The 27,564-nt window shown below is 37.3% G+C and overlaps 1 protein-coding gene across 4 annotated transcripts in view; it reads left to right on the plus strand.

The window, feature by feature from the left end:
• The window catches only part of PTPRZ1 (protein tyrosine phosphatase receptor type Z1), a 184,461-nt gene that overhangs the window by 91,766 nt on the left and 65,131 nt on the right, over positions 1 to 27,564 (plus strand). For all 4 annotated transcript variants that reach the window (XM_078440090.2, XM_078440091.2, XM_078440094.2 and 1 more), the window contains exons 3-8: positions 525 to 704; positions 2,987 to 3,138; positions 6,294 to 6,389; positions 6,891 to 6,957; positions 20,771 to 20,928; positions 21,081 to 21,231. In XM_078440090.2, the coding sequence (XP_078296216.2) occupies positions 525 to 704; positions 2,987 to 3,138; positions 6,294 to 6,389; positions 6,891 to 6,957; positions 20,771 to 20,928; positions 21,081 to 21,231 (804 nt within the window). The remainder of the gene's footprint in view (positions 1 to 524; positions 705 to 2,986; positions 3,139 to 6,293; positions 6,390 to 6,890; positions 6,958 to 20,770; positions 20,929 to 21,080; positions 21,232 to 27,564) is intronic.

A 27,564-nucleotide genomic window follows, 5' to 3' on the forward strand; every position in this document is an offset into this window, starting at 1 on the left:
TATGACCCCCCCAAAAAAGTGACAGAGAGGAGATATTTCAAGGAAAGCATGTGATTATGTTTTTATACATCAGACCTTGAGCAGATGAAAATTAGAGATCATTCAGTGGCAGGAGTAACAGACAGTAGGTCTAAAGAGAACTACCCCCATGGAGAGTGCTGAGGAAGTCAAGAATTTAGCACCTGTCATCTGGACACCTTTCAACCTGGAACCTGGGCTCAGATTGACTACCTGACATGGCAGTTAGGCTTTCTGTTGATTTGGACGAGTATGATGGCTAAGCAAAGCCACTGTTGAACACTGAACTCGATGTGGCTATTGTATAGGCCTCTTTTCATAGTGTGCTATAGGAAAGCCCAGAATCCACACCTGGGCATAATTGTTGTATGCAGTGACTCAAAGATATTCCAGTTTTTTCTACTATTGTTTCTATTTTTATGTAATGTATTAATTACTTTATAATATAAAATTTAAATTTTGCATAGTAATTTAAGAACTAATTTCTTACCCTTTCACTTCCCTAGGAGCCCTGAATCAAAAAAACTGGGGAAAGAAATATCCAACATGTAGTAGCCCCAAACAGTCTCCTATCAATATTGATGAAGATCTTACCCAAGTCAATGTGAATCTTAAAAAACTTAAATTCCAGGGTTGGGATAAAACATCCTTGGAAAACACATTCATTCATAACACTGGGAAAACAGGTAAAATTGTTTGCATTTTGTTTGTGACTTTAATATGTTTATTGGGCTTAGAGTATGTTTATGTCAGTTTCATTTTATTTTCATTTTCACTTTATTTCATTTCATCTTCTTTGTATAAAGTATAATGTACTGTAAATGCACAGAAACTATAGGCAGAAGAAACCAAATAGAACACAGTAAATTGGAAGTTTAGATAACATTTTGAAAATGTGTACAAAAAATAAAATGACCAAAGTCATCACATCATGTTCTCCAATAATAGAAAGAGAATTGATGCCTCCACCAGAAGAAATGATAAAGATAATGCAATATATAACTGATGTAATTTTATAACTCCATCGCTGGTTAATTACTTAGTTAATCAGAATTTCCTTTTCTTGGACACTCTATTTGCTCTTGTCTGCTTAGCTTCATGCTACATTGAATATTGGGATACAAAAAAGCAATCAACTATAATTGAATTTTAAGAAAAGAAATTACTAGTGCTTCTAGGTAGAAAGTTTAAAGTTATATACTATCTTTAGGAAGCACTCTCTAAATGCTTTTTTACTGTCCTTTTTTCTAAACATGCAAAATATAATACCATGAAAAATTCCAGTAAACAATAGAGAGACAAACTAATAGTTTTCAAAGTAAATAGCCTTCCTTTTCTGCTAATTATATTTTAAACAAAATTGTATGTATATCAGGAAATTATATAAAAACAAACATAGTCATAAGAAAAAAATATTGTAAATTATAATAGTAGCTATGTTGGGATGGTTTTATCATTAGTGAATTTTTTCTGTATTCTTGATATTTTGGTAATTTGAATGTAGTAATTTAATTTTAAGTCCCATGAGGGTAAGAATTTTACTGTATCAGTTCCTGATATATAATAAGCATTCAGTAGGTATATCTTAATTAATAAGTTTTTAATAAAATTATTATATAAGATATTAATTAAATACACAAAAGCATATTATCCCAAATCTCAACATTTTCATTACTAGGTTTGAAGAATGTTACAAAGAAATAAAGCATGTAGCCTCTGCTTTCTTTCTTTTTTTTAAGACTTTATTTTTAAGTTCTCTGTACACCCCATGTAGGGCTCAAATTCACAACCCTGAAGCCAAGAGTTACAATGTTCTACTGACTGAGCCAGCCAGGCACCCCTGCTTTATTTTTCTTAGTGAAGTGTGGTCAAGCACTTGATCTTTAGAGCCACGCTTTTTAGGTTCACTACTGGCTCTTTAAAGTGGAACCTTTAAGTGTGGAACCTTTAGCAAGTTATTTGAACTGTCTGTGATTCAATTTCCTTATAATGATATTTCCTTCCTTCATTGTGTGAGGTTGTGTAAAAATCAAATGTTTAACACACGTAAAGTACTCAGTGTAATGCATAGCACATTGTAAGTGATACATAAATGTTGAGCATTATTGATACTATTCTTCTTGTTGTTACTATTATTAATGGAAGTTTATATCTCTAGCTCGCTGGCCAAGATGTTGGATTGGGTCCCTAATGCAAACATTGGTTTCTGCCTCATGGAACAAAGACTATTTAAATCTGATTGAGAGACATTAAAATCTTACATAAAGCTCTCAAAAGAATCATTAATCTTCAGACCATTTGTAAAATAGAGTTCCAATAATCTGCTGTGGAACTCAAATAGGAGAGTTTAGGATTCTGAGTTGCTACTCGGGGTTCCAACATCAGATGGCTAAAACCCCTTCAGTGGGAATGGATTTCCCACCTTCCTTGCCACAGTGGAGGACAGGAATTCTGAAGCCTGATGAAACCTGGTATGATGCTTGCTTGCAGGGATAAGGAGATGGGACAAAAACACCTGCCTGATAGGAGTAGAAAGAGCTAAAAGTGAGAAGGTGGGGGGGGGGGGCACTCCCAAGAGAAGACTTTTCTTCTCCACTCCTCTGTTCCTTCTCCCTTTGCTCTGTCCCCTCACTACCCTAAAATGCCTTAGGAAAGCAGACCCCTGGGGAAATGGCAAGCTCAGGACACCAAATGAACAGGGCAGAGGGACTGGCTGTCTCTGCTATAAGAGCCATACAGTAGTTAAGGTCTTTGCTTTAGTTTGTATTTGTGGCAATAAGATACATCAAGTGTATTTTGCAGAGTAACAAGTTCAGCTTCAAATGGTGACTGAATTGTTTTTAATTTATCAAATAAATGATTCTCTTAATGTACGTTTGATAGAAAAAATTTTAAGTTTGTAATTTTGATTTGCAGAAACATAGGTGCAATTTTGTGCATGTGTGTGCTTTTTTTTTTTTTTTTTAAGTGGAAATTAATCTCACTAATGACTACTGGCTCAGTGGAGGAGTTTCCGAAATGGTGTTCAAAGCAAGCAAGATAACTTTTCACTGGGGAAAATGCAATATGTCTTCTGATGGATCGGAACATAGTTTAGAAGGACAAAAATTTCCACTTGAGGTAAGTCACTGGTTCCACTGGTTCCTAGTTCGTTTTCCGAAATCATTGAGATTTTAGTTAGCATATAATTTGATTAAGTTACTGTCAGATTTTATAATTTATACAGTTATATTTTACTTGGTTAATATCTGCCTTCCTCACTGGACTAAGCTCTGTCACACTCACATTTGATTTTCCACTTTCTGTCAACCCAGAGTGCCACACTAGGACGACCAACAAATGTTGATGTGTAAACAAATAAACAAATTTCCTTCCACAACTCAGGAGGAAAAAAGGGGCAAATTTTGTCAATTTACTGGAGAAGCAAAGAAATGTAAAATAGAGTGAGAACATTTTCAGTTTTAAAATTGGAAACATAAATATAATAAATAATGAGTATGCAGTAAAATAAACACTTCCATACATGTCTGGAGAGAGTATAAATTGGTAGACTGGGAAGCAGTTTGCTTCTTTTTATCCAGAACTTTGAAAGGTTTTATTTTTAAGTTTATTTATTTAAGCAATCTCTACGCCCAGTGTGGGGCTTGAACTCACAACCCCAAGGTCAAGAGCTGCACAGTCTACTGACTGAGCCAGCCAGGCGCCCCTGTATCTGGAACTTTAAATGTTTCAATCCCAATACCTACCATTTCCCCTTTAACAGTTTAGTCTAAAAAATAAAGACATGCTCAAAAATGTATGTGCAAAGGTTTATTTACAATAATAAAAAGTTGAAAGGAAATGATTAAATACATTATGATGGAGTATTACAGATCTTGTAAAACCATGTGTTTGAAGGATTTATTTACACACAAAAAAAGGTTCATCATAAGATATTAATGGGTTTTCCTTTTTTAATGCTTTTTAAAAGCAAAATATAAAATAGTATATGCAGTATTATTACTCGATTTTGTAAAACATGAAAACTAACTTAATAGTGACTGAGGGCCCAGAGTCTGAATCAGATGGACTAGGTTTGAATACTGACTTCACCATTTAGATATGAGTTATAGACACGACGTTATACAAATATTTAATTTACCTAAGCTTCCATGTCTCCCCTCCAAATCTGATATAAGAGTAGTAACACCTGCCTTATGAAGTTATTATGAAGATTAAATAAGAGAAGGAATTATTACTGCTATAAAAATAACTGAGGGAAACCAAGGAGACACGAGCAGGGGTTTTCCATGGGTGATGGCATAATAAGTACCTTGCTTTTCTCCTTTAAAATTCCCATATTTTTAAAATTACTTATAACAGAACTATATTACTTTTATAGTCAAAATAGTTATTGATAATAAAAATAAGATGAGTGAGTTATCTTTTAAAGGACTAAAAATATCTTGCTATGGATAATCATATTCTAATTCATAAATTATAAATTTATGTTTTATATAAATTTGTGTTTTTCAAAGTATATTAAATATCCTTAAGGAAGAGCACATTTATCAAATTTGGTTTGTGGAAGAAATGAAAGCCAATTTATTAAACACATAACATTCTCAATTTGGAGAGTTTAGCCCTGTCACAACACTATTTAGAGCAAAGTGGAAAATCAAGAAAGACCCTAACAGCAACAAAAGCCCTGAAATAGCAAAATAAATGATATAGAGTCTGTGCACTAAGCTTCAAGTATTTTCCTTATTTAGAAAGCCCTTGAGTTCCCTCTCTGATGGCTTGTTTGTTTGTTGCTTGCCTTTTTAAAACTCTCTCCATGTAATTGTGCAAGCAGGGAAACCCAGGAGCATCCTTGACTTGGTCTTTTTTTCCTGGTCTCCTGCATCCAACCATGAAGTCTTCTCGATTCTGCCCCTGCGTGATGTGGGAGGGCAGAAAAGAGCTCAACCACCTTTGTTTATTAGTTGGATTATTAAATGTTCCCAAACTGGTCTCCCTCTCTCGTCTTTTTTGAAATTTATTTATTTATTTATTTTTTTTAATGTTTACTTGTCTTGAGAGAGAGAAAGAGAGAGAGACAGAGGAGAGAGAGAGAGCATGCACAGGAGCAGGGGAGGGGCAGAGAGAGAGGGAGAGAGAGAATCCCAAGCAGGCTCCACAATGACCTGGAGCCCCGACTCACGGCTCCATCTCAGTCACTCTGAGATCACGACCTGAGCCGAAATCAAGAGTTGGCCGTTTAAATGCTTAACGAACTGAGCCACCTAGGTGCCCCTCCCTCTCTCTAGTCTGAATCTTTTCCACTCTTCACCCTCTTCCCCCCAGCCCTGCTGCCCCCCAATCCTTGTTAGGTGAAGTACACCAAGGATTCTCTATTGCTCTCCGGAGCAAAGGGCTGGGACTGCTTCAGAGACCTTCCTGGTGTGGCCGCTGCCTGCCCCTCCTTTTCACCCACCAGTTTTTAAGCTGTTCATCCTACAGGAGTCAGTTTAGCAATCCTCAAAGGCTTTGTGGTCATAACCTGAGGCAGGGGCCACTGCCATCCTCCACCCACACCTGCTGTTTCTCCAGTCGTAGCCCTAACCAAGCATTAGTCTTCACAGAGGCTTTCTGCTCTTCCCAGAATTATTTGTCTAAACTAGCTAAGTTACCTGATTTCTGAGATGGTGACATGGGGAGCACCAAATTGCAAGTGAGAGTAGAAGCCGTTGTCAACAAATGCAGAGGCTGAAGTCGAAATTAACAAGGAATATTGCCCGGCAGCAGAAGAGGACCCTTAAAACAGGGAACTTAAAATTATTTTCGGTAGTTTGTATGGAGAAGCAGAAGGTCCTTGAGAGTTCACTATTATTAGAGCATAGTATGATAATGTCCAAAAAAGGTAACAAGAAAGGCACGTCCAGTCAAGAATGAAACGATATTTGAAAGGATTCCAGAAAACAGCTAAAATAATACTTGTGAATTTATTCCATTTGATAATTATTCTAGTATATTATTACCTCAGTATTATCTAGTAATCTCAAGGTGGTCATTTCCATCCTAGATGTATCTAACTTTGTGCTTCTTTCCTTACTGAAGGATGGTAATCGTGAGAGTAAATGCAGTTGTATATACACGTAATTGATAAAATATCTTGAAACTGTACAGAGTATTGAATTATACAGTTTACAGAATTTTTCAAATAGTATACTGAATCAGTAAATTATTTTATTGTTTCTCTGGTGACTTTTGTGATGTCTTTGTATATAATAAAGCTGTCATTGTTACCTTTATAGATGCAAATCTATGGCTTTGATGCAGACCGATTTTCAAGTTTTGAGGAAGCGGTAAAAGGAAAAGGGAAGTTAAGGGCTTTATCCATTTTATTTGAGGTAATCATTATACATAGATTTAACACTACCTTAATTCTTTAATCCCCTGAAGTAATTGATGTGACATATCAAAGCATGCTTTTTAACAAATTGAAGAGCTTGCAAGTGGGATGCTAACTGGTGATCATTTGCAAATAGAACAACCCCTTGGCTGGGGTGTTTAAAAGGGAACTCTTTCATTCATTAATGGGGTGCATCACTTCCAGCTGGAGTAGCCTTTTCTGTGAGCAGATTTGTGTGCATGCAAAGCATCATAATAATACAGCAGTGACTGGGAATCAACATTTTAAAGCGTACTTTTCTCAGTGGAAAATTTAAAAGGTAGCTGGTTTTTTGTCTGTTTTATTTGTTTTTGTCTTGCTGTGAAGAAAAAAAAGGAAGTATGCATTTGGAGAACATTGCATTTGGATACTTAAAATGGATTTCACTTATCTTTTCATTTTATTGAAAAGTTAATCAAATATTTTATCCCATTCTTAGAATGTCATTCTTCTTTAATAGATTGGAACAGAAGAAAACTTGGATTACAAAGCAATTATTGATGGAGTCGAGAGAGTTAGTCGTTTTGGTAAGCTATTTGGAGAAATCGTTTTCTTCTAGATTGTACTTTGGATGCATATGAATTTTTATAATATTACAAAAGTCACTTGCTCCAAAGAAGAAGGAAAGACCTTTTCAAAAAGGAGCAATCTTCCAGTTCTTACACTTGATGATTTATACATGTCTCACTAAAGAACATTTTATCTGAAATTTTTGTCATATAAAAAATCACAAACTGTTAATATAAGTAGGAAGTTAAAGTTTTCTAATTTTATTCTTGAAAATAATCTAATTATGTGATGCATTTAAAATGTATATCTCTATTCTGTCTGCATTGTACATTTGTTAAAGACTCTGATTTATAATCTGAAACCAGCTAGTGTTATAAAAGTCATGTTTTTAAGTGAAATGACAATTTTCCTCAACTTAAAATTTATTCCCTGGTGGTTTCCTTGATAGGTCCTTTACCAGTATGACAAGGTTTTTGGAAGAAGGCAAACACTTAACATAGAAAAAGATGCCGTATGTTTCACTGTTCTGCCTGCTAGCTCATGGATCTTGTCATTTGTCACAGCAAATGCTTGTAACAACATCTGCAAGAGACAGCAAACCTGTTATTATTATTGTATTTTTAGTAAGCATCCACACGCAAGAGATTAATGCTGCCCTGAGTTATCAACAAAATAAGGATTATTTCTCTCTGGGAAGCCGCAAAATCTTGAAATCAGGAACAAAATTCATATAGATCCTTTTTGAAAGCAAAAGCTGGGCCTTGGATTGATTCATATTTGTCAATCACATGTGAGGGCCTTAAGTGACAGAACTTTTCAGAAGTCAGGAATATGTGAACTCATGCAGTGCAGCTTTCATTGTTTTGTTTTGTTTTTTTTTTGTTTTCGTGTTCTTTCCAAAAGGTGCAATCAAACACAAGATGAAGTTATTTCCCTCTATCCACCTAGATCGCAAAATTCAACATCGAATGCCACAAGCCACACAATTTTTCCCTCATTTAGTCAGAAAGTGGATTTTATTCAGACTGAAAGAAGGCAGCTAGTTTGAATTCCTACACTGAAACTTGTATAAAACGTGAACTCCAAATGTTCCCAGGCCTTATGTCAGCCTGTAGGGCCAACAAGAGTGGTCTTAACCGTGGGTTGTTAGTCCTGACTTGTGTCGCTGTGGTATTCTGGCCTCTTTTTCTGGATGCTTCTTCAGTTATTTCTGGGGCTCTCTAGCAAGTTCATACGAGGATCCTATCAGTGTAGGAACCAATTTGCCCATGTTCTTTGGCTAAAGTTTACTTTTCAATATAGTTATTATCCATAAGCCGTTGAGGGAGGTGCTTCCTCACAGCTGCTGCTGCCACATAATAGCCTCCTCGAGAACATGGATTCCCAGCAGCACTATTCTGGCCGTATCCTGGCTCTTAATTTGGAAGCAGAACCGATAGTCTCCCTGGCTGCCTGGAAACACATCCCGATCTGCCCTCCATTACTCTGTTTTCTTTCTCTCTATCCTGCTACTTGTGCACTGACTTCTTCCCTCCTCTTTTACCGAAAAATAAAGTCCTCCATGTGCATCAACTCACCCACTGGATTCGTAATTCTTTCCATATATTCGGCAAGGACACCTAAGCTGATTCAGTGGGTAAGTGGTAGGGCCAGAATCTCGATCCAGGTCTGTCCACAAAGTTTGTTCCACTACACTGTGACGATTTGTATGAGTTATGTTTCAGGACAGATATGAAACGGGTCAATTTGATTTGAATGGTTGTTAGATATGATCTGTACAAACTAAATAAGTTAAGTCCTCCTAAAGGTAAATGTTTCTATTTTGAGAATTCTTAGATTAAATCTATTTCAGAGTCTAGAAAACCCCCTAGTACTCAATACACGAGAGGCTCCCCAATACTGGCTCTTAGCCATTGCTGCTGAGAACCTAGAGGACTGAAGGCAGCGCTTGTCTGTGGACAGAGACTCTGCAACTGAAGCTCAGCTCCCAAATCCTGCTCCATATTCTTTATATGATGTTAGTTATTCGCGAAACAACACTTTCAACCATCATCAAGATTATAAAATCTATCTTAGTCCAATGTGGGCTGATGACTCATTTCCTGTATTCCTCTCGAAAAGATGAAAGAACCCGTTTCCCTTTCCTTCCCTCATTCCTGCCTTTCTTTTGACCCTATTGTGGTCTTTGTCTATCTCCTTATCTCTCTCCCTACTTATCCTCCCCCTCTTGCTGTCACCCTCCTACAGAAGGGGAGCATCTGATTGGTTGCTCACCGATATGTGCCTAAATGAATAATGACTGAATGAATGATCACAACTACAGCAGCATTGACTCAGGTGTGATTCTTGCTTGTGTTAACAATAATGAGGTGATTCGGATGAAGCAAATGCTTTTGCTAGACACATACTCAAAAAATCGCCTTATTCCAATTTTCTCAAAAGATGGTTGTCTAATTGAAGAGCTCTGGGGTGCCTGGATGCTTCAGTGGGTTGAGCATCTGACTTTGGCTTGGGTCATGAACTCTCGGTTCGTGAGTTTGAACCCCACATCAGGCTCTGTGCTGACAGCTCAGAGCCTGGAGCTTGCTTCAGATTCTGTGTCTCCTTCTCTCTCTGCCCCTCCCCTATTCATGTTCTGTCTCTCTCTCTCTGTCTCTAAAATAAATAAACATTAAACAAAGAAAAGGAAAAAAAAAAAGAAAGAAGAGTGCTACTGTAGTTGAAAAGTCCTGTGATATCCAAGACAGAAATTTAGGACATGTATATAAATAACATTTTTATTTTTTTAAGTTAGAGAGAGAGAGAGAGCACAGGGGAAGGGCAGAGAGACAGGGAGAGAGAAAGTCCCAAGCTGACTCCGTGCTGTCAGCACAGAGCCCAACTTGGAGTTCAAACCATCAAACCGTGAGATCATGACCTCAGCCCAAACCAAGAGTGAGATGTTTAACCAACTGAGCCACCCAGGCACCCCTCTAAATGTTTTTAAGATAAGGTACAAAACAGTTAGCATTTCAAGACAATTCTCTATTTCACCATCCCTATTCAGATCTCACTTCTTTTCTTCCTTTTCTGGCCTGTAGCTCTCCTGGTGTCATTTCATTTCCCACCTAATTTAGCAGTGAGTCAGTGTTTGCCTCCTTACTTAATTAGTATTCTGCACATCCACATTTCCAGAGAACATTTGTAAGATAAATTTTGCCTTCAGCAGAAAAAAAGAAGCAATTGTAGCCCATTGATGATTAAGAAGGAGGTTATGGACTCAAAAATTTTTCAGTTAATAAAAGCATAAATCTGAAAATGGGAAACACTCACATATAAAAAGATTTTCCTCAGTTTCAGAGAACTTGAATCCAAGTCTAAATTCTAATCATTTCATCTTGATATTAGAGAAGAAGACATACTTTTAGAAATTACTAATTAATACATTAAACCAAGCATAACTTGCATTCTCTAACAGATTAAAACTAGATTTAGGTTGTATATACTCAAGACTATCTGTTCGGTCAAGCAGATTTTCCTTTCTAACAGTCAGTCTTAAATTCAGAATGGAAGCAGTTGTCTATAACTTTAATTATTACCACAGTCCCTCCTTCCTTCAAAAGTTTCTGCATTGTAGAAAAATTAACATTCAATAATTTAATTTTTAAACAAATTTTTTTCTTTGAGGCTTTCTGGATATGTCCAGTCTTCATAGAGTTTAAAGCCAGAATACACTATGAAAATAATCTGGGTTGGTCATTTTATTTTATAATGTAGAAAGTGGGTTCAAAATACTAACATCTTGCAAAGACTTCACTCTGCTTTGGATTTTCAATGCGGGCTGCATGTTCGAATCACCTGGGGATGCTGTCTTGAAAATGTAGATGCCCTATTACTAGAGATTTAAGTTCAAGTGGGCTAGGGTGGGGCCTGCAATACTGCTATTTTTTTTAAAGCTCCCCAGATTATTCAAATAAGGGGTGAAACTACTACCAGGCCCTAGATTATGGAATTCCTCAGTTCTTGTCTTCTCAAAGAATTCAGTTGAAAGACCTGATAGAGAGTTAATGTTGCAAAGGCTTTTTTTTTTCTTTTAGCAAAAAGTGATAGTACACTCCAGTGACAGAGGAGCAGGCTGACCCAAGGATAGGTGGCAAAGCGCCGAGTTCCTCATTGTGTTCCTTTATGAGGAGTTATTTGTTCCCCTCCCTCCCATCTCCTCATTCTCACTCCACCCTTGGAACTGCCTTGGTTTCCTCCCCTCCAACTTTTGCTGCAAGTTTGTCCTAGTCATTTTCCCAGGAGGGCCTAAGTGCAACCCCTTGGGGGGCGGGCCCTGACCGCAATGCTAATGATATTTTAATTCGTATATGGCGTTTACGTTCATATATGGCTTTGATGATATTATAATAGCCTCAAGGCTGCTAGTGACACAGTCTTTTTGTTTTTTTTAATTTTATTTTTTGTTTTTTAAAATTTACATCCAAATTAGCATAGAGTGCAACAATGATTTCAGGAGTAGATTCCTTAATACCCCTTACCCATTTAGCCCATGCCCCCTCCCACAACCTCCCCCCCATAACCCTCAGTTTGTTCTCCATATTTATGAGTCTCTTATATTTTGTCCCCCTCCCTGTTTTTATATTATTTTTGTTTTCCTTCCCTTATGTTCATCTGTTTTGTCTCTTAAAGTCCTCATATGAGTGAAGTCATAGGATTTTTTGTCTTTCTCTGACTGACTCATTTCACTTAACATAACACTCTCCAGTTCCATCCACGTAGTTGCAAATGGCAAGATTTCGTTCTTTTTGATTGCCGAGTAATACTCCATTGTATATATATACCACACCTCCTTTTCCATTCATCCATCGATGGACATCTGGGCTTTTTCCATACTTTGGCTATTGTTGATAGTGCTGCTATAAACATGGGGGGGTGCATGTGTCTCTTTGAAACAGCATACCTGTATCCCGTGGATAAATGCCCAGTAGTGCAATTGCTGGGTCATAGAGTAGTTATATTTTTAGTTTTTTGAGGAACCTCCATACTGTTTTCCAGAGTGGCTGTACCAGCTTGCATTGCCACCAACAACGCAAAGAGATCCTCTTTCTCTGCATCCTCGCGAACATCTGTTGTTGCTGAGTTGTTAATGTTAGCCATTCTGACAGGTGTGAGGTGGTATCTTATTGTGGTATTGATTTGTATTTCCCTGATGATGAGTGATGTTGAGCATTCTTTCATGTGTCAGTTGGTCATCTGGATGTCTTCTCTGGAGAAGTGTCTCTTCATGTCTTTTGCCCATTTCTTCACTGGATTATTTGTTTTTTGGGTGTTCAGTTTGATCAGTTCTTTATAGATTTTGGATACTAACCCTTTATCTGATATATTGTTTGCGAATATCTCCTCCCATTCTGTCGGTTGCCTTTTAGTTTTGCTGATTGTTTCCTTCGCTGTGCAGAAGCTTTTTATTTTGATGAGGTCCCAGTAGTTCATTTTTGCTTTTGTTTCCCTTGCGTCCAGAGACGTGTTGAATAAGAAGTTGCTGCAGCCAAGGTCAGAGAGGTTTTTGCCTGCTTTCTCCTCGAGGATTTTGATGGCTTCCTGTCTTACATTGAGGTCTTTCATCCATTTTGAGTTTATTTTTGTGTACAGTGTAAGAAAGTGGTGCAGGTTCAGTTTTTTGCATGTCGCTGTCCAGTTTTCCCAGCACCACTTGCTGAAGAGACTGTCTTTATTCCATGGGATATTCTTTCCTGCTTTGTCAAAGATGAGTTGGCCATACATTTGTGGGTCCATTTCTGGGTTCTCTATTCTGTTCCATTGATCTGAGTGTCTGTTCTTGTGCCAGTACCATACTATCTTGATGATTACAACTTTGTAGCATAGCTTGAAGTCCAGGATTGTGATGCCTCCTGCTTTGGTTTTCTTTTTCAAGATTGCTTTGGCTATTCAGGGTCTTTTCTGGTTCCATACAAATTTTAGGATTATTTGTTCTAGCTGTGTGAAGAATGCTCGTGTTAATTTTGATAGGGATTGCATTGAATATGTGGATTGCTTTGGGTAATATCGACATTTTAACAATATTTGTTCTTCCTATCCAGGAGCATGGAATCTTTTTCCATTTTTTTGTGTCTTCTTCAATTTCTTTCATAAGCTTTCTATAGTTTTCAGTGTATAGATTTTTCACCTCTTTGGTTAGATTTATTCCTGGGTATTTTATGGGTTTTGGTGCAACTGTAAATGGGATCGATTCCTTGATTTCTCTTTCTGTCACTTCATTGTTGGTGTATAGGAATGCAACTGATTTCTGTGTGTTGATTTTATATCCCGCAACTTTGCTGAAGTCATGAATCAATTATAGCAGTTTTTGGTGGAATCTTTTGGGTTTTCCACATAGAGAGTATCATGTCATCTGCTAAGAGTGAAAATTTGACCTCCTCCTGGCTGATTTGGATGCCTTTTATTTCTTTGTGTTGTCTGAGTGCAGAGGCTAAGACTTCTAATACTATGTTGAATGATAGTGGTGAGAGTGGACATCCCTGTCTTGTTCCTGACCTTAGGGGGAAAGCTGTCAGTTTTTCCCCATTGAGGATATTAGCGTTGGGTCGTTCATATATGGCTTTTATGATCTCGAGGTATGCTCCCTACTTTCTTGAGGGTTTTTATCAAGAAAGGATGCTGTATTTTGTCAAATGCTTTCTCTGCATCTATTGAGAGGATCATATGGTTCTTGTCCTTTCTTTTACTGATGTGATGAATCATGTTAACTGTTTTGCAGATATTGAACCAGCCCTGCATCCTAGGTATAAATCCCACTTGGTAGTGGTGAATAATTTTTTTTAATGTATTGTTGGATCCAGTTGGCTAATTTCTTGTTAAGGATTTTTGCATCCATGTTCATCAGGGAATTTGGTCTATAATTCTCCTTTTTAGTAGGATCTCTGTCTGGTTTTGGAATCAAGGTAATGCTGGCTTCATAGAAAGAGTTTGGAAGTTTTCCTTCCGTTTCTATTTTTTGGAACAATTTCAAGAGAATAGGTGCTAACTCTTCCTTAAATGTTTGGTAGAATTCCCCTGGAAAGCCATCTGTCCCTGGACTCTTGTTTTTTGGGAGATTTTTGATTACTAATTCGATTTCCTTACTGGTTATGGGTCTGTTCAAATTTTCTGTTTCTTCCTGTTTCAGTTTTGGTAGTGTATGTGTTTCTAGGAATTTGTCCATTTCTTCCAGATTGCCCATTTTATTGACATATAATTGCTCATAATATTCTCTTATTATTGTTTGTATTTCTGCTGTGTTGGTTGTGATCTCTCCTCTTTCATTCTTGATTTTATTTATTTGTGTTCTTTCCTTTTTCTGTTTGATCAAACTGGTTAGTGGTTTATCAATTTTGTTAGTTATTTCAAAGAACCAGCTTCCGGTTTCATTGATCTGTTCTACTGTTTTTTTGGTTTCCATAGCATTAGTTTCTGTGCTAATCTTTGTTATTTTCTTTCTTCTGCTGGTTTGGGGTTTTATTTGCTGTTCTTTTTACAGCTTCTTAAGGTGGAAGGTTAGGTTGTGTATGTGAGATCTTTCTTCCTTCTTCAGGAAGGCCTGGGTGCTATATACTTTCCTCTTAATGACTGCCTTTGCTGCATCCCAGAGGTTTTTGGCTGTGGTGTTATCATTTTCATTGACTTCCATATACTTTTTAATTTCCTCTTTAACTTCTTTGTTAGCCCATTCATTCTTTAGTAGGATGTTCTTCGGTCTCCAAGTATTTGTTACCTTTCCAAATTTTTTTCTTGTAGTTGATTTTGAGTATGTTTGGTTTGCAAATATGCATGGTATGATCTCGATCTTTTTGTGTCCCAGTATGTGGTCTATTCTGGAGAATGTTCCGTGTGCACTGGAGAAGAATGTATATTCTGCTGCTTTAGGATGAAATGTTATGAATATATCTGTCAAGTCCATCTGGTCCAGTGTGTCATTCAAAGCCATTGTTTCCTTGTTGGTTTTTTGATTAGATGATCTGTCCATTGCTGTGAGTGGGGTGTTGAAGTCTCCTACTATTATAGTATTACTATTGATGAGTTTATGTTTGTGAGTAATTGATTTTATATATTTAGTGCTCTCTCATTTGGCACATAAATGTTTGCAATTGTTAGGTCTTTTTGGTGGATAGACCCCTTGATTATGATATAATGCCTTTCTGCATCTCTTGATACAGTCTTTATTTTAAAGTCTAGATTGTCTGATATAAGTATGGCTACTCTGACTTTCTTTTGTTGACCATTAGCATGATAGATGGTTCTCCATCCCCTTATTTTCAGTCTGAAGGTGTCTTTAGGTCTAAAGTGGGTCTCTTATAAACAGCATATAGATGGATCTTGTCTTCTTTTCCATTCTGTTACCCTATGTCTTTTGATTGGAGCATTGAGTCCATTGATGTTTAGAGTGAGTACTGAAAGGTAATGAATTTATTGCCATTATGATGCTTGTAGAGTTGGAGTTTCTGGTGGTGTTTTCTGGTCCTTTCTAATCTTTTGTTGCTTTTGGTATATATATACACATTATTTTTTTTTTTCATCTTTTCTCCCCTCAGAGAGTACCCCTTAACATTTCTTGCAGGGCTGGTTTAGTGGTCACCAACTCCTTTAATTTTTGTTTGTCTGGGAAACTTTTTATCTCTCCTTCTATTTTGAAGACAGCTTTGCTGGATAAAGAATTCTTGGCTGCATATTTTTCTGATTCAGCACACTGGATATATCCTGCCACTCCTTTCTGGCCTGGCAAGTTTTTGTGGATAGGTCTGCTGCAAGCCTGATATGTCTTCTCTTGTAGGTTAGCGACTTTTTTTCCCTTGCTGCTTTCATGATTCTCTCCTTGCTTGCGTATTTTGTGAATTTGATTATGATATGCCTTGTTGATGGTCGGTTTTTGTTGAATCTAATGGGGATCCTCTGTGCTTCCTGTATTTTGATGTCTGTGTCTTTCTCCAGGTTAGGAAAGTTTTCCGCTATGATTTGCTCACATAACCCTTCTACCCCCATTTCTCTTCCTTCCTCTTCTGGGACCCCTATGATTCTGATGTTGTTTCCTTTTAATGAGTCACTGATTTCTCTAATTCTTAGACTCTGCTCTTTTGCTTTAATCTCCCTCTTTTTCTGCTTCATTATTCTCCATAAGTTTGTCCTCTATGTCGCTGATTCTCTGTTCTGCCTCATCCATCCTTGCCGCCACGGCATCCATCCATGATTGCAGCTCAGTGATAGCATTTTTTTTTTCATCCTGACTAGTTTTTACTTCTTTTATCTCCGCAGAAAGGGATTCTAATCTATTTTCAACTGCCTCTAGTATTCTTTTTATCGTGATTCTAGATTCTGGTTCAGACATCTTGCTTGTATCTGTGTTGGTTAAATCCCTGGCTGTTGTTTCTTCATGCTGTTTCTTTGGAGGTGAATTCCTTCATTTTGTCATTTTGAAGGGAGAAAAAGAATTAATGAGGTAGAAAAATTAAAATTTAAAGAATTAAAATTAAAAAAATATTAAAATTTAAAAATTGAAAACACACACACAAAAAAATGAATAAATGATGCTAGATCCTGAGTGTGTTTTGGTCTGGATGTTGAAAGTGGTTTGATAGATTAGAGAAAAAAGGCGGGGGGGGGGGGGGGGGAAGGAAATCTTTTGAGAATCTGAAAAATTGAATACACTGAAGTAGACTAAAATGAAATGATGGGAGTAAAATACAATTTGAAAAAAATTACGTGAAACTGAAGAATATAGTAGAAAAAAATTTAAAAGCTTTAAATAAAAATTAAAAATAAAAATGAATTTTTTCTCTTTCTGTATTGAAGAAGAAAAGAAAACAAAAAAAGAGAAAAAAAAAGAAATCATTTGAAAATTTGAAAAAGTGAATACACTGTAGTAGACTAAAATAAAACAATGGGAATAAAATAGAATTTGGAAAAGTTTACATAGAAGTAAAAAATATAGTAAAAATAAAAATTAAAGAAAAACATTTTTAATAGAAATTGAAAAGAAAAATGAAGTTTTTCTCCCTCTGTATTCAAGAACAAGAAAAGAAACTAAAAAGAGAAAAAAGAAAAGAAAAAAAAGGAAATCGTTTGAAAATTTGAAAAAATTAACATACTGAAGTAGACTAAAATAAAATGATGCAAGTAAAATTGAATTTGAAAAGTTACACAAAAGTAAAAAATTAAATAAGTAATTAAATAAGTAATAAGTAATAAAAATTAAAGAAAAATATTTTTAATAAAAATTAAAAATAAAAATGAATTTTTTCTTTCTGTATTCAAGAAAAAGAAAAGAAGTGAAAAAGAGAAAAAAAAGAAAGAAAATTGAATAGATGGACCTGCTAACAGATTGAAATAGGACTGAAATTACTTTGTTTTCCCCTAGAAGTCAGACTATGAAGTGCTTTCTAGTCTATAAACTAAGCAGGGGGTGAGACTTGTGTTCTTGAAGAGTGAGGTTGGCCCAGTTGGGCGGGGCTTTGTGTAACGGCTCCATTCTCCACTAGATGGTGCTGCTAGCCTACTGGGGTGTTGTGTTGTGGTGCTCATAGGTGCATATGTGCATGCGCGGGAGCGGTGAAAATGGCGTCACCCAGCTACCCAGTCTCTAGTTTTGGAACTCTGTTCTCCCGGATCATCAATTGCTAACCCGTCCTCTGTCTTCAGCTTTTGTCCACTCCCCGCTTTTTCATTGTCTGTGGCCAAGCACCAGGAAGTACTTCTCTCCTGAGTTTTGTCTCAGATGCGGCTGTTTTCCACCGCCCCTTACTTCTGAAGGACTGTGGCTTTGACCCTTTCTGCCCTTCTGCAGGGGGGGGTCTCACTGAGCAATGGCCGAATGCCAGCCACACCCAGGAAAGTTTGCATTACTGTGCTGCTGCCGAAGCCCAGAGACTGCAGCCAGGTGCCAGCCCGCCCCAGAAAAAGTTTGAGAGATAGTGTAGCAGCAACATTTCAGGAATTATGGAAAATCACAACACACATCTGACACCAGGCTTCACCCTTAAGGACCTTGTTCCAGCACCAGCGAATGTGACCGTTCTCTGGGGTCTGCTGGGACCAGGTGGCCTCAACAGTCTCTACCAAATGTTCTTCCAGCAGTGGAATTGCTTTTCCCTGTGTGGCCCAAGAACCTCCCGGACCCCACTCCACTCCTGGGGATTTGCCCTTCCCAGCAGAGCATCTCCAGGTATCAAGCTGCAGAGCTGCAGACTCTGTGCTCCCCTTGTTTACAGTCTTAATGGAATTTAAACCCTCTCCTTTCTCCTTTCTCCCTTTTTAGTTTAGTCCCTGTAGCTATTTCCACTTTTCCACTTTCTCTGCAGCTGCCTTTGGGGAGAGGTGCTTTTCCAGTATTCTCCCCCCATCTCCATCCTCTCTCCACCTGCAAAAGTGGCTCCCTGCCTGCTGCAGCTTCTCTCTCCCCAAGTTCACCTCTCTGTGCCACATACCTGTTGAGTTCTGTGGTTCAGGTTGTGCAGATTGTTGTGTTAATCCTCAGATCAGTTTTCTAGGTGTACAGGATGGTTTAGTGTTGGTCTGGCTGTATTTCATGGGCGCGAGACACACAAAAAACTTCCATGCTGTTCTGCCATCTTGGTTTCTCAGGCTTGTCGTGACACAGTCTTTCTTAAGTGCACATGTTCCAAAGTTAAGGCAGTCCCTGTAGCCCATATCTCCTGCTTATGGATCTGTGGTGTACCACACAAGGGCTTGGTCTGAGGGAGATGGGGTGGACTCTGGGTGGAGACATGTGGTTTCTGGCAATTTCCCATCGTCATCCTCCTACTTCCCCTTCCTGTCATGTCTGTCTAACTACCTCGTCTGACAAAACTACCGCTCTACACTGTGCTATCTCACTAAGAATAGATTAAATAGGTCTCGGGGGCTACTTCTTAGTGACATAAGTCTACTAGAAAGAACAGAGGACAGGCATGCATTGAGCTAGATAGTTAGGATGGGTAAATGAGTTAGACACAGATCTTGCTGATAAGCAGATTGCTGCCTGTATGAGTGAGGGCAGGTACACTAAAGGCTAAATGGCTGTTGATAAGTGCTGTTGGAAAGGTCCAAAAGCAAAAATGGGGTCATTCATGGAGACAGATATAATTGGATTGTTTGAGAGTTGCAAGGCCAGATATGCCTCTTAGGAAAGCTCTACTAAATTTTTAAAGGAATTCTCTATTCTGGATAAAAGGTATAATATACACACACATACACACACACAACATATATGTAAAATATACTTTCCACCCTTTGTTCTTACCATTTATTCCCTTAATAGTGACTATTGATAAATAGGTAAATATTGATAAATAGATCTTAATTATCATGTACTAAAATTTATCATTTTTCCCTTTATAATTAACAATTTTTGTGTGCCATTTCAGAAATCTCAGCCTACCTTAAGGTTATAAAGTGAATTTTCTGTTTTCCTCTAAAAGTTTTACTCTCCTGTTCACATTTGGATCCACTAAATCTAGATCTACTAGATCTATTTAGAACTCATGTGCTTAAGATGTGAAGTAGGGAATCATGATTCACTTTTTTCCGTAAGGATATCCAAGTGATACAGCACTCTTTACTGCAAAGGCAGTCCATTCCAACTACATAGTAATTTTTCCTGTCCTAAAGAAAAGACATGACATACATAAAGTGACTATATATGTATGGATCTGAGTTCTCCTTTCTCTTTCACTGTTCCCTTTGTCTGTCTTTGCATGCATATTTCACTATCATGACTTCTATAGTTTTATATAATCGGTTTTCCTACCTGGTAATGAAAGTCGTACAGTAGCTGTTATTGTTCAAGATTGTTTTAACTTTTCATTTCCATTTAAATTTTTAAATCAGCATGTCAGTAAACACATGCTGTATAAAACACATGTGTATAAAAGCCTCTGGGGTTTTGATAAGATTATTTGACTCCATAAATCAATTTGGGGGCAGTCAACACCTGCACAATACTAACTCTTCCAACCCATGAACTTGGTATTTCCCATAATTTTAATTTCCCATAATTTTAATTTTTACCTAATTCTCTCAAGAAAGTTTTATAATTTTTAATATAGATGTTGTTCACATCATTTGTTAGATTTATCTGTATTTGATATTGTGTTGTTATTATGAGTTATATTGTTTTAAATTGCATTTTCTATTGTTTTGTACTGGTACATAGCAATATAATTAATTTTTGTATATGGGTCTTATGTGCAGTGACTTTACTAAATGCATTTACTAATTCTGATAGTTTGTAAATTCAATATCATACATGTACAATCATGCATTTGCAAAATATGACGGTATCATTTCTTCATATCCAATCTTTATGACTTTTTTCTTTATTGCACTGGCCCAGTCCTCCAATTCAGTGTTAATCAGAAGTGGTGATAGCAGGATGTTTTTGTCTCATTCTTTATCTCTAGGGGAAAGCTTTCCCAATCGGTCATCCTTAAATACAATGTTTGTTATAGGCTTTGGAAGATAATCTTCGCTAGAATAAGGTTTTGTTGTTTTTCGCAAACTGGTATTAAGTCTTCTCAAGTGATTTTACTGTATCTGTTAAGATGGTTATATGATTTCTGAATATCTTTCATATGTAAAATAATCTCTCCAGGATCTTACTAGTATAACCTATGTAGTTGTGTATGTAAGGAAATTCAGAATATGTTGGTTTTATCACCATTTTTGAAATATACCTAAAATATTCTTAAAATTTCATTTCTGATCAAATTTGTAACAAACCATATGTCTCTGTTTCATAGAAGCTTTGAACCGCTGAGTTCCAGTGTTGAGATCCCAACTGAGATATATGTTGTTACTTTGTAGGGAAACAGTCTGCATTAGATCCCTTCATATTGCTGAACCTTCTGCCAAACTCAACTGACAAATATTACACTTACAATGGCTCATTGACATCTCCTCCCTGCACAGACACTGTTGACTGGATTATTTTTAAAGATACAGTTAGCATCTCTGAAAGCCAGGTAATCTTGGAAATTCAAACAAATGCAATCATTCAAAGCAATTTAAAAATAATTAGTTTCTAAGCTTTACTACTGAATATCTATTTTAAAGCATTTACAGACGCCTTTGAATCAGATATGTTAAATTATATGTTAAATGATCTTTTCCCCAGTTGGCTGTTTTTTGTGAAGTTCTTACAATGCAACAGTCTGGCTATGTCATGCTGATGGACTACTTACAAAATAATTTTCGAGAACAACAATACAAATTCTCTAGGCAGGTGTTTTCCTCATACACTGGAAAGGAAGAGATTCATGAAACAGGTATGTATTGAAATATAATTTTTCTACTACTTTTACAGATTTTATGTTGTAGGGGGTAATTGTGGAATAATGGAAAATATACAAGACTTAGATATTTAGAAATATTTGATTATTAGCTTTGTCACTTTACATAAGCTGTTTAACTTCTCTGAATCTCAATTACCACATTTATAAAATAGCATTTAAGGGCGCCTGGGTGGCGCAGCCGGTTAAGCGTCCAACTTCAGCCAGGTCACGATCTCGCGGTCTGTGAGTTCGAGCCCCGCGTCAGGCTCTGGGCTGATGGCTCGGAGCCTGGAGCCTGTTTCCGATTCTGTGTCTCCCTCTCTCTCTGCCCCTCCCCCATTCATGCTCTGTCTCTCTCTGTCCCAAAAATAAATAAAAAACGTTGAAAAAAGAAAAAAAAATTAAAAAAAAAATAGCTGTTCCTCCCCACATGAATAACCCCATTTTGCAGATGAGAAAAACTGAGATTCAATAACGAAAGTGATTTTTTTAAAACGCATGGTAATAGATAGCAAAGCCACATACACACTTCCAAATTCACTTCATGGTGTTTGCCTGTGCTAAGAGCTCTAGGAAATGAATGATTAAGAAGCCGTGGTGTGCAGAGCTTGAGGAGATCACTTCTAGTTGGGGTAGTCAAGAGCCTCTGCAAGGGAATGACATTTGAGTGGAGTCTTGGTGCGTGATTTGGGTTTTAAGGTGCTCACGTCTGTGTTGGCAGCTCCAAGGCAAGAGCATAGCATGAAGTAGGGATTGAAAGCAAATGCACTGAATTATTAATGAATACAAAGAGAGTTTTTCCCCCCCGGTTTCCTTCTTTGGGAGAAAAGAAGTTTGTCGACCCAAGCAATGGAGAGGACTCCAGGGGGAAAGTCTCCAGAGTGCCCTTTGTGTCTTTTGAAGTTGACACAACAGGCAGAAGCCTTTGAAAATGTCCAGAGGACATAATCAGATGCATCTACTGACTTTTCCTTTTCAGTTTATACTGATAGTGTACTGGTTAATGAAAGAAATAGGTGACGTGGCCTTTGCTTTGGGGACTTAAAACATTTCCAAGTACATGGCCATCTTTGATTTCAGCTGTACAATGAATTTTTGGCCATCTAAAGTATTAATCTAATCATCTTCTTTTGAAGATTAGTATTAAAAAAGCATGTTATTTAAAAACATTACATGTTTTAATGTACCGTTTGTGAGAATTACTTATCCTTTAACAACAACAACAAAATAGAGCCCAAGACAACAGTGATGAATAGCTACATTTAACGTGACAATGAGTTTCTAGTTAAATTGCCCCCAAAGGAAGAAATCTCATTACATTTCTACCAGCAATACTAAATACTATAACATTCTGTCTGGTAAATAATAGACAATTGATTAGGAAAAAAAAAAAACTAGATTTAACCATCTCCTTTTAGAAAATATAATGTACCACATAACAAATTAAATAAATATGATTTTTTTTGTTATGTACTTTTGTCAGTTGTATTTTATTAAAACTCTTCAGTCGCTCTCCATTGCTTTTAGAATAAAATCGAAACCATTCATCATTACATGGTAGGTCCCGTTTAGCACTTATGAGTCTTAGCGTTTACTCCCTGCCACTAGCTTCCTTCTCTCATACTGAACTCTTGGACATCCCCTGAAGAAGGAAGGCCACGTTCTCCTAGGTTACAGCCCCTGAAGAAGCAAGACCACATTCTCCTAGGTTACATCCCCTGAAGAAGGAAGGCTACGTTCTCCAAGGTTACATCCCCTGAAGAAAGGAAGGCCACGTTCTCTGAGGTTACATCCCCTGAAGAAACAAGACCACGTTCTCCTAGGTTACATCCCCTGAAGAAGCAAGACCACATTCTCCTAGGTTACATCCCCTGAAGAAGGAAGGCTACGTTCTCCAAGGTTACATCCCCTGAAGAAAGGATGGCCATGTTCTCCTAGGTTACATCCCCTGAAGAAGCAAGACCACATTCTCCTAGGTTACATCCCCTGAAGAAAGGAAGGCCACGTTCTCCTAGGTTACATCCCCTGAAGAAGCAAGACCACATTCTCTGAGGTTACATCCCCTGAAGAAGCAAGACCACGTTCTCCTAGGTTACATCCCCTGAAGAAAGGAAGGCCACGTTCTCCGAGGTTACATTTTACATGCTGTTTCCTTGCCGTGGCATGTTCCTCCCTGCTGTTTCACTTGTTTCTCTCTTCCTCATTCTTCAAGACTCAAGCAGACTTTGCATCCACGGGGGAACCATCCCTGCCTCTATCTCCATCCTCATCAAGTCTGCCTGTGGCCCTGGCATAGGACTGTGCACTCGTGAAGGTGCCATAGTCATAAAGTACAAAATCAATGACGCTCATCTGGAGGTGTGTCATATGCCCAAGTGCTCCTGTGTTGTGCGCATCCAAAGTACACAGTAGTTGCCACAGTATGACCATTGTCTGTTTACTTATTCATCTCCCCCATTGGACTCTGAGCCCGTGAAAGAAGTAACTAAGTCTTTACCTCCATTGCTGGGCTAAAGCAAAGTTCTCATTCACCAAATACCGAATGATGGAAAGAATCCATTTTCATATAATAAAAACAGAGTGGTTGTGCTTGATGGGTGCCTTTTGCCCTGTTTAAGTATAAACCAAATGTAGTTCCAATTCAGTGTCAGATATTGTTCATTTCACAGTTAAGTGATGAAAGCTAAAACAAAGGCTATTTGTTTTGAATAACAAAAACAGTAATAACTACCATGTACTGTGTGGACCAGTGTGTTCAACCAGGCATTGAACCATATGGATTTGATTTCAGCCTCCCAACACCATCATGAAGTTGGCTTTTTTTTTTTCTCATTTTACAGTTTGGGAAGCTGATGTTAAGTGGCTTGCCCAAGTTCACAGGACCATAAAGGGCTGGAGTCAGTATTTGAACATATCTCATTCTAAAGCCTTCCAGTTCTGCTGTGCTTTATAAGGGAACATAATTTCTGCATACATAATTTATGATGAAATTTTATAATAAAAACTGATTCTTAATGACATGAAACTTTTTTAAAAATAGCATTGGGTTGGGGCGTCAGGGTAGCTCAAGTGGTCGAGCACCTGACTGTTGATTTTGGCTCAGGTCATGATCCCAGTGTCATGGAATCAAGCCCCACATCAGGCTCAAGCTGGGTGTGGAGCCTGCTTAAGATTCTCTCTCTTCCTTTGTCTCTCTGCCTCTCCCTCTCTCAAATTAAAAATTAAAAATTAATAAAAATTAAAATGTTAAAAAAATAGCATTGGCTTTTTTCAAAAACTGGAGTGATCAAATTCTTAATTTTTCCATCATGAATGTTTTGCATTCGGTAAACACTATCATTTGCCATGTGCATATTCCTGTGATGGTCTTCTTCTTTTTTTAAGTTTACTTATGTATTTAAGGGGGGGGGGTGAGCAGAGAGAGAGAGAGAGAGAGAGAGAGAGAGAATCCCAAGTAGGGTCCGCTTAGCTTGATCTCATGACTACAAGATCACGACCTAGGCTGATATCAAGAGTCAGATTCTTGATGGACTGAGCCACCCAGGTGCCCTGGTTTTCTTCTTAGTACACACACTATCCCCCTTCAACTTTCTGAATTTGAAAATAAAAATTGAGGATTACATTTATATCCAGGATTTAATCTTTATTAAATTTAATCTGAAGATTTTTTATTTTTTAATAAAAGTTCAATATTACATGAACATTATTAAAAAGGCAGAAAACACAGATAAGCACACATGAAAAAAATAAATTTCCATATAATGTCACAGTCCAGGGATAACCACTATAAGGGCTTTGGTGAATATCTCTCCAGGCTTTTGGCTTAAATTAAATGTATATTATATCTCACAAAAGGGAGACTATACTACATATATGTTTGTTGATTTTATTTTACTCAGTGGTACAAATATATCATTAATGCACCATTCTTAATTTTGTGTAGTATTCCACTGTATACTTATAACAACTTACTAAACCTGTTCCTCAATTTCAGACACTCAGGTTATATTTATATATTTTGGTGCTATAAATATCTAGCATCCTCCTTTTGACCAAGACAGAAGTAAAGGGTGGCATGAAGTTGTCAGTTTTCAGTAAACACATTGTAGAAAAATATATTTTGCACAAAACATTGCAAACAATTGCAAAAATCACATAAGGTCTGTATATCTATGTAAACTCCTTGAGGGTAGAGATCAGGCGTTATTCATTTTTGCATTCATAGCAGGAACTCAATAAATGTTTGTGAATGAATGCATAGTTTACCAGAACTTCAGTCCTTTAGTTTTGCATTTTTATGTAGAGTTGCCATTTATTAGAGGCATTTCTTTTTGGCATCATGGAATGGACACTGACTCTTCTAAGAATCACAGAATTTAATAGAACCTTGAAGGAGTTAGTAAAAACTGTCTTTTAGATAATGAGGAATATGTGTGAATAACTGTATGAACCCAGCAAAAGTATAATGTAGGTGAAGTTCAACTTTATCCCATGCTTTCCAGACACCAGATGCTTTCTTGCTGCCTTCTTATCCCACTAGCAGTGGGACTCTCCCACTAAGAAGCAGGGGCGTTCTGGAGTACAGTGGGGAAAATCTTGGGCTTTAAAGTCCATAGACTTTTGGTATTAAACCTCAGTGCCAGTACTTATTAGTTATATGAAAATGGTCAAGTTACTTCACCTATAACATGAGTTAGAAGGGCCACCTTGTTGTGAGGTTTAAATGGGCTAATGTTTACAAAGAAATACAGTCTCTTGAACTTAATGTGTCCCAGACTGAAAGCTACTACTATTGTAATGTGTGTGTGTGCACACTCTTGTGTGTATGTGCACATACATATGAGGACAAACTATCACAAGTATGGGATGCTATTCAAGTTTCCCATGTTTAAGGCTTTTGTTGAATAAAATCATAAATATACTTCAGATCTCATTTGCTGGCCTTGCAATATATTCAATGCAAAGTTTCTTTAATAATACAGTATAAAATGCTTTTCAAGGTAGGTTTGCATGAAAGGAGTGTCCTTATAGCTTAATATTGCATTTGAGCTATGAGAAATTTTCTGTAATTTCCTGGAAAATGTGATGAATTAAACATCACTAGACTCATCTTCTTGAAGGTCAGTAGTTTTAAATAGCATTCATTAAGGGCATGTGTACGTTAACACTGCACTCCAACTGTATGCAGAAACGTGACCTGAAGATTATTTACTTCTTAGAAGGTTATATATTACAAATCGAACGGTTGATGGAGTTACAGTGTGTCCCTGTAAAAGACTGACTGAATTAAGCAGAATCTGAAAGATTCCTTTTGGCCACTTATCTAAAGTAAGCGATGCAATCATTGAGAAGTACAAATCAGCGGGGGATAATTTCCAATTACTATTTTTAACATTTGTGGGCATGTTTACATTTGTTTTATTAAGATCTGCTGCCCTCTGAGGGGAAATGATGACCTTAATACTGGTTGTCTTCTAAGTCTATAAATCTTCGAGCTCCTCACAACAAAGTCATCAAAATACCTGTCTCAATATGTTTTGAAGTGAGGCTCATTAACTTCAGACAAGAATGTGGTAGATTCATCAGTGTGGATCACAAAGTATTTCTGTCATGGGCCATGTTAAACTGCACCAAACTTCAACTCCGTGGGAAATAACAGTAAAGTCTAGTGACATCTTAGGTAATTGCGACATTTTCTCTGCCACTCCCCAAGAATCACCACTCTGTCTTTTTACCTGCATCCGTGGTTGTACTCGTAATCCATGGAGCTAAGGCTGGTCTCCCTCAGGGCACCTGCCCTACTTCCAAGCTAAGCACAGAACGGCAAAGACTCCTGTCTCCCTTAGCCATCCGCATCAGCTTTTGTGTTTAGCTGAGAGACTGGTCACAGCCAGAGTTGTCATTTATACTTCTCCTTCTTTGTTTATTTCCCTTTTCTTTTTCCACTTTTTTTTTTCCTTCTAATACTCATTGCTTCACTCTTTGGTACTCACTCTGCAAGTAATGTGCATTCCTCTGTATGAGGTATTTACTCTTCATATAAGTCTATGTAAGTGATGAGAAAATACATGACTTTGTATCAACCAAAATTTTGTGAAACTTTTACAACTCTGAGTGGGAAGAACGTGTAATTTTGAAAAATACAAGCTAACTTGGTCTACATGGCATATTTTTTACAAGTTTATTTTGCATTCTTCTGTCAATGGGGGATAGGACGTAGAAACTCAAAGCACCCATTATGTTTAATAGCTTACTGAAATTAAAGGTTAGAAGTTAGCATAGGAACGAGCTTCCTAAAGGCAGGAACAGCACTGTCTGTAGTTGGAT

This window comes from Panthera onca, chromosome A2, assembly GCF_046562875.1.
Source record: "Panthera onca isolate mPanOnc1 chromosome A2, mPanOnc1 haplotype 2, whole genome shotgun sequence".
NCBI classification, from domain to species: domain Eukaryota; kingdom Metazoa; phylum Chordata; class Mammalia; order Carnivora; family Felidae; genus Panthera; species Panthera onca.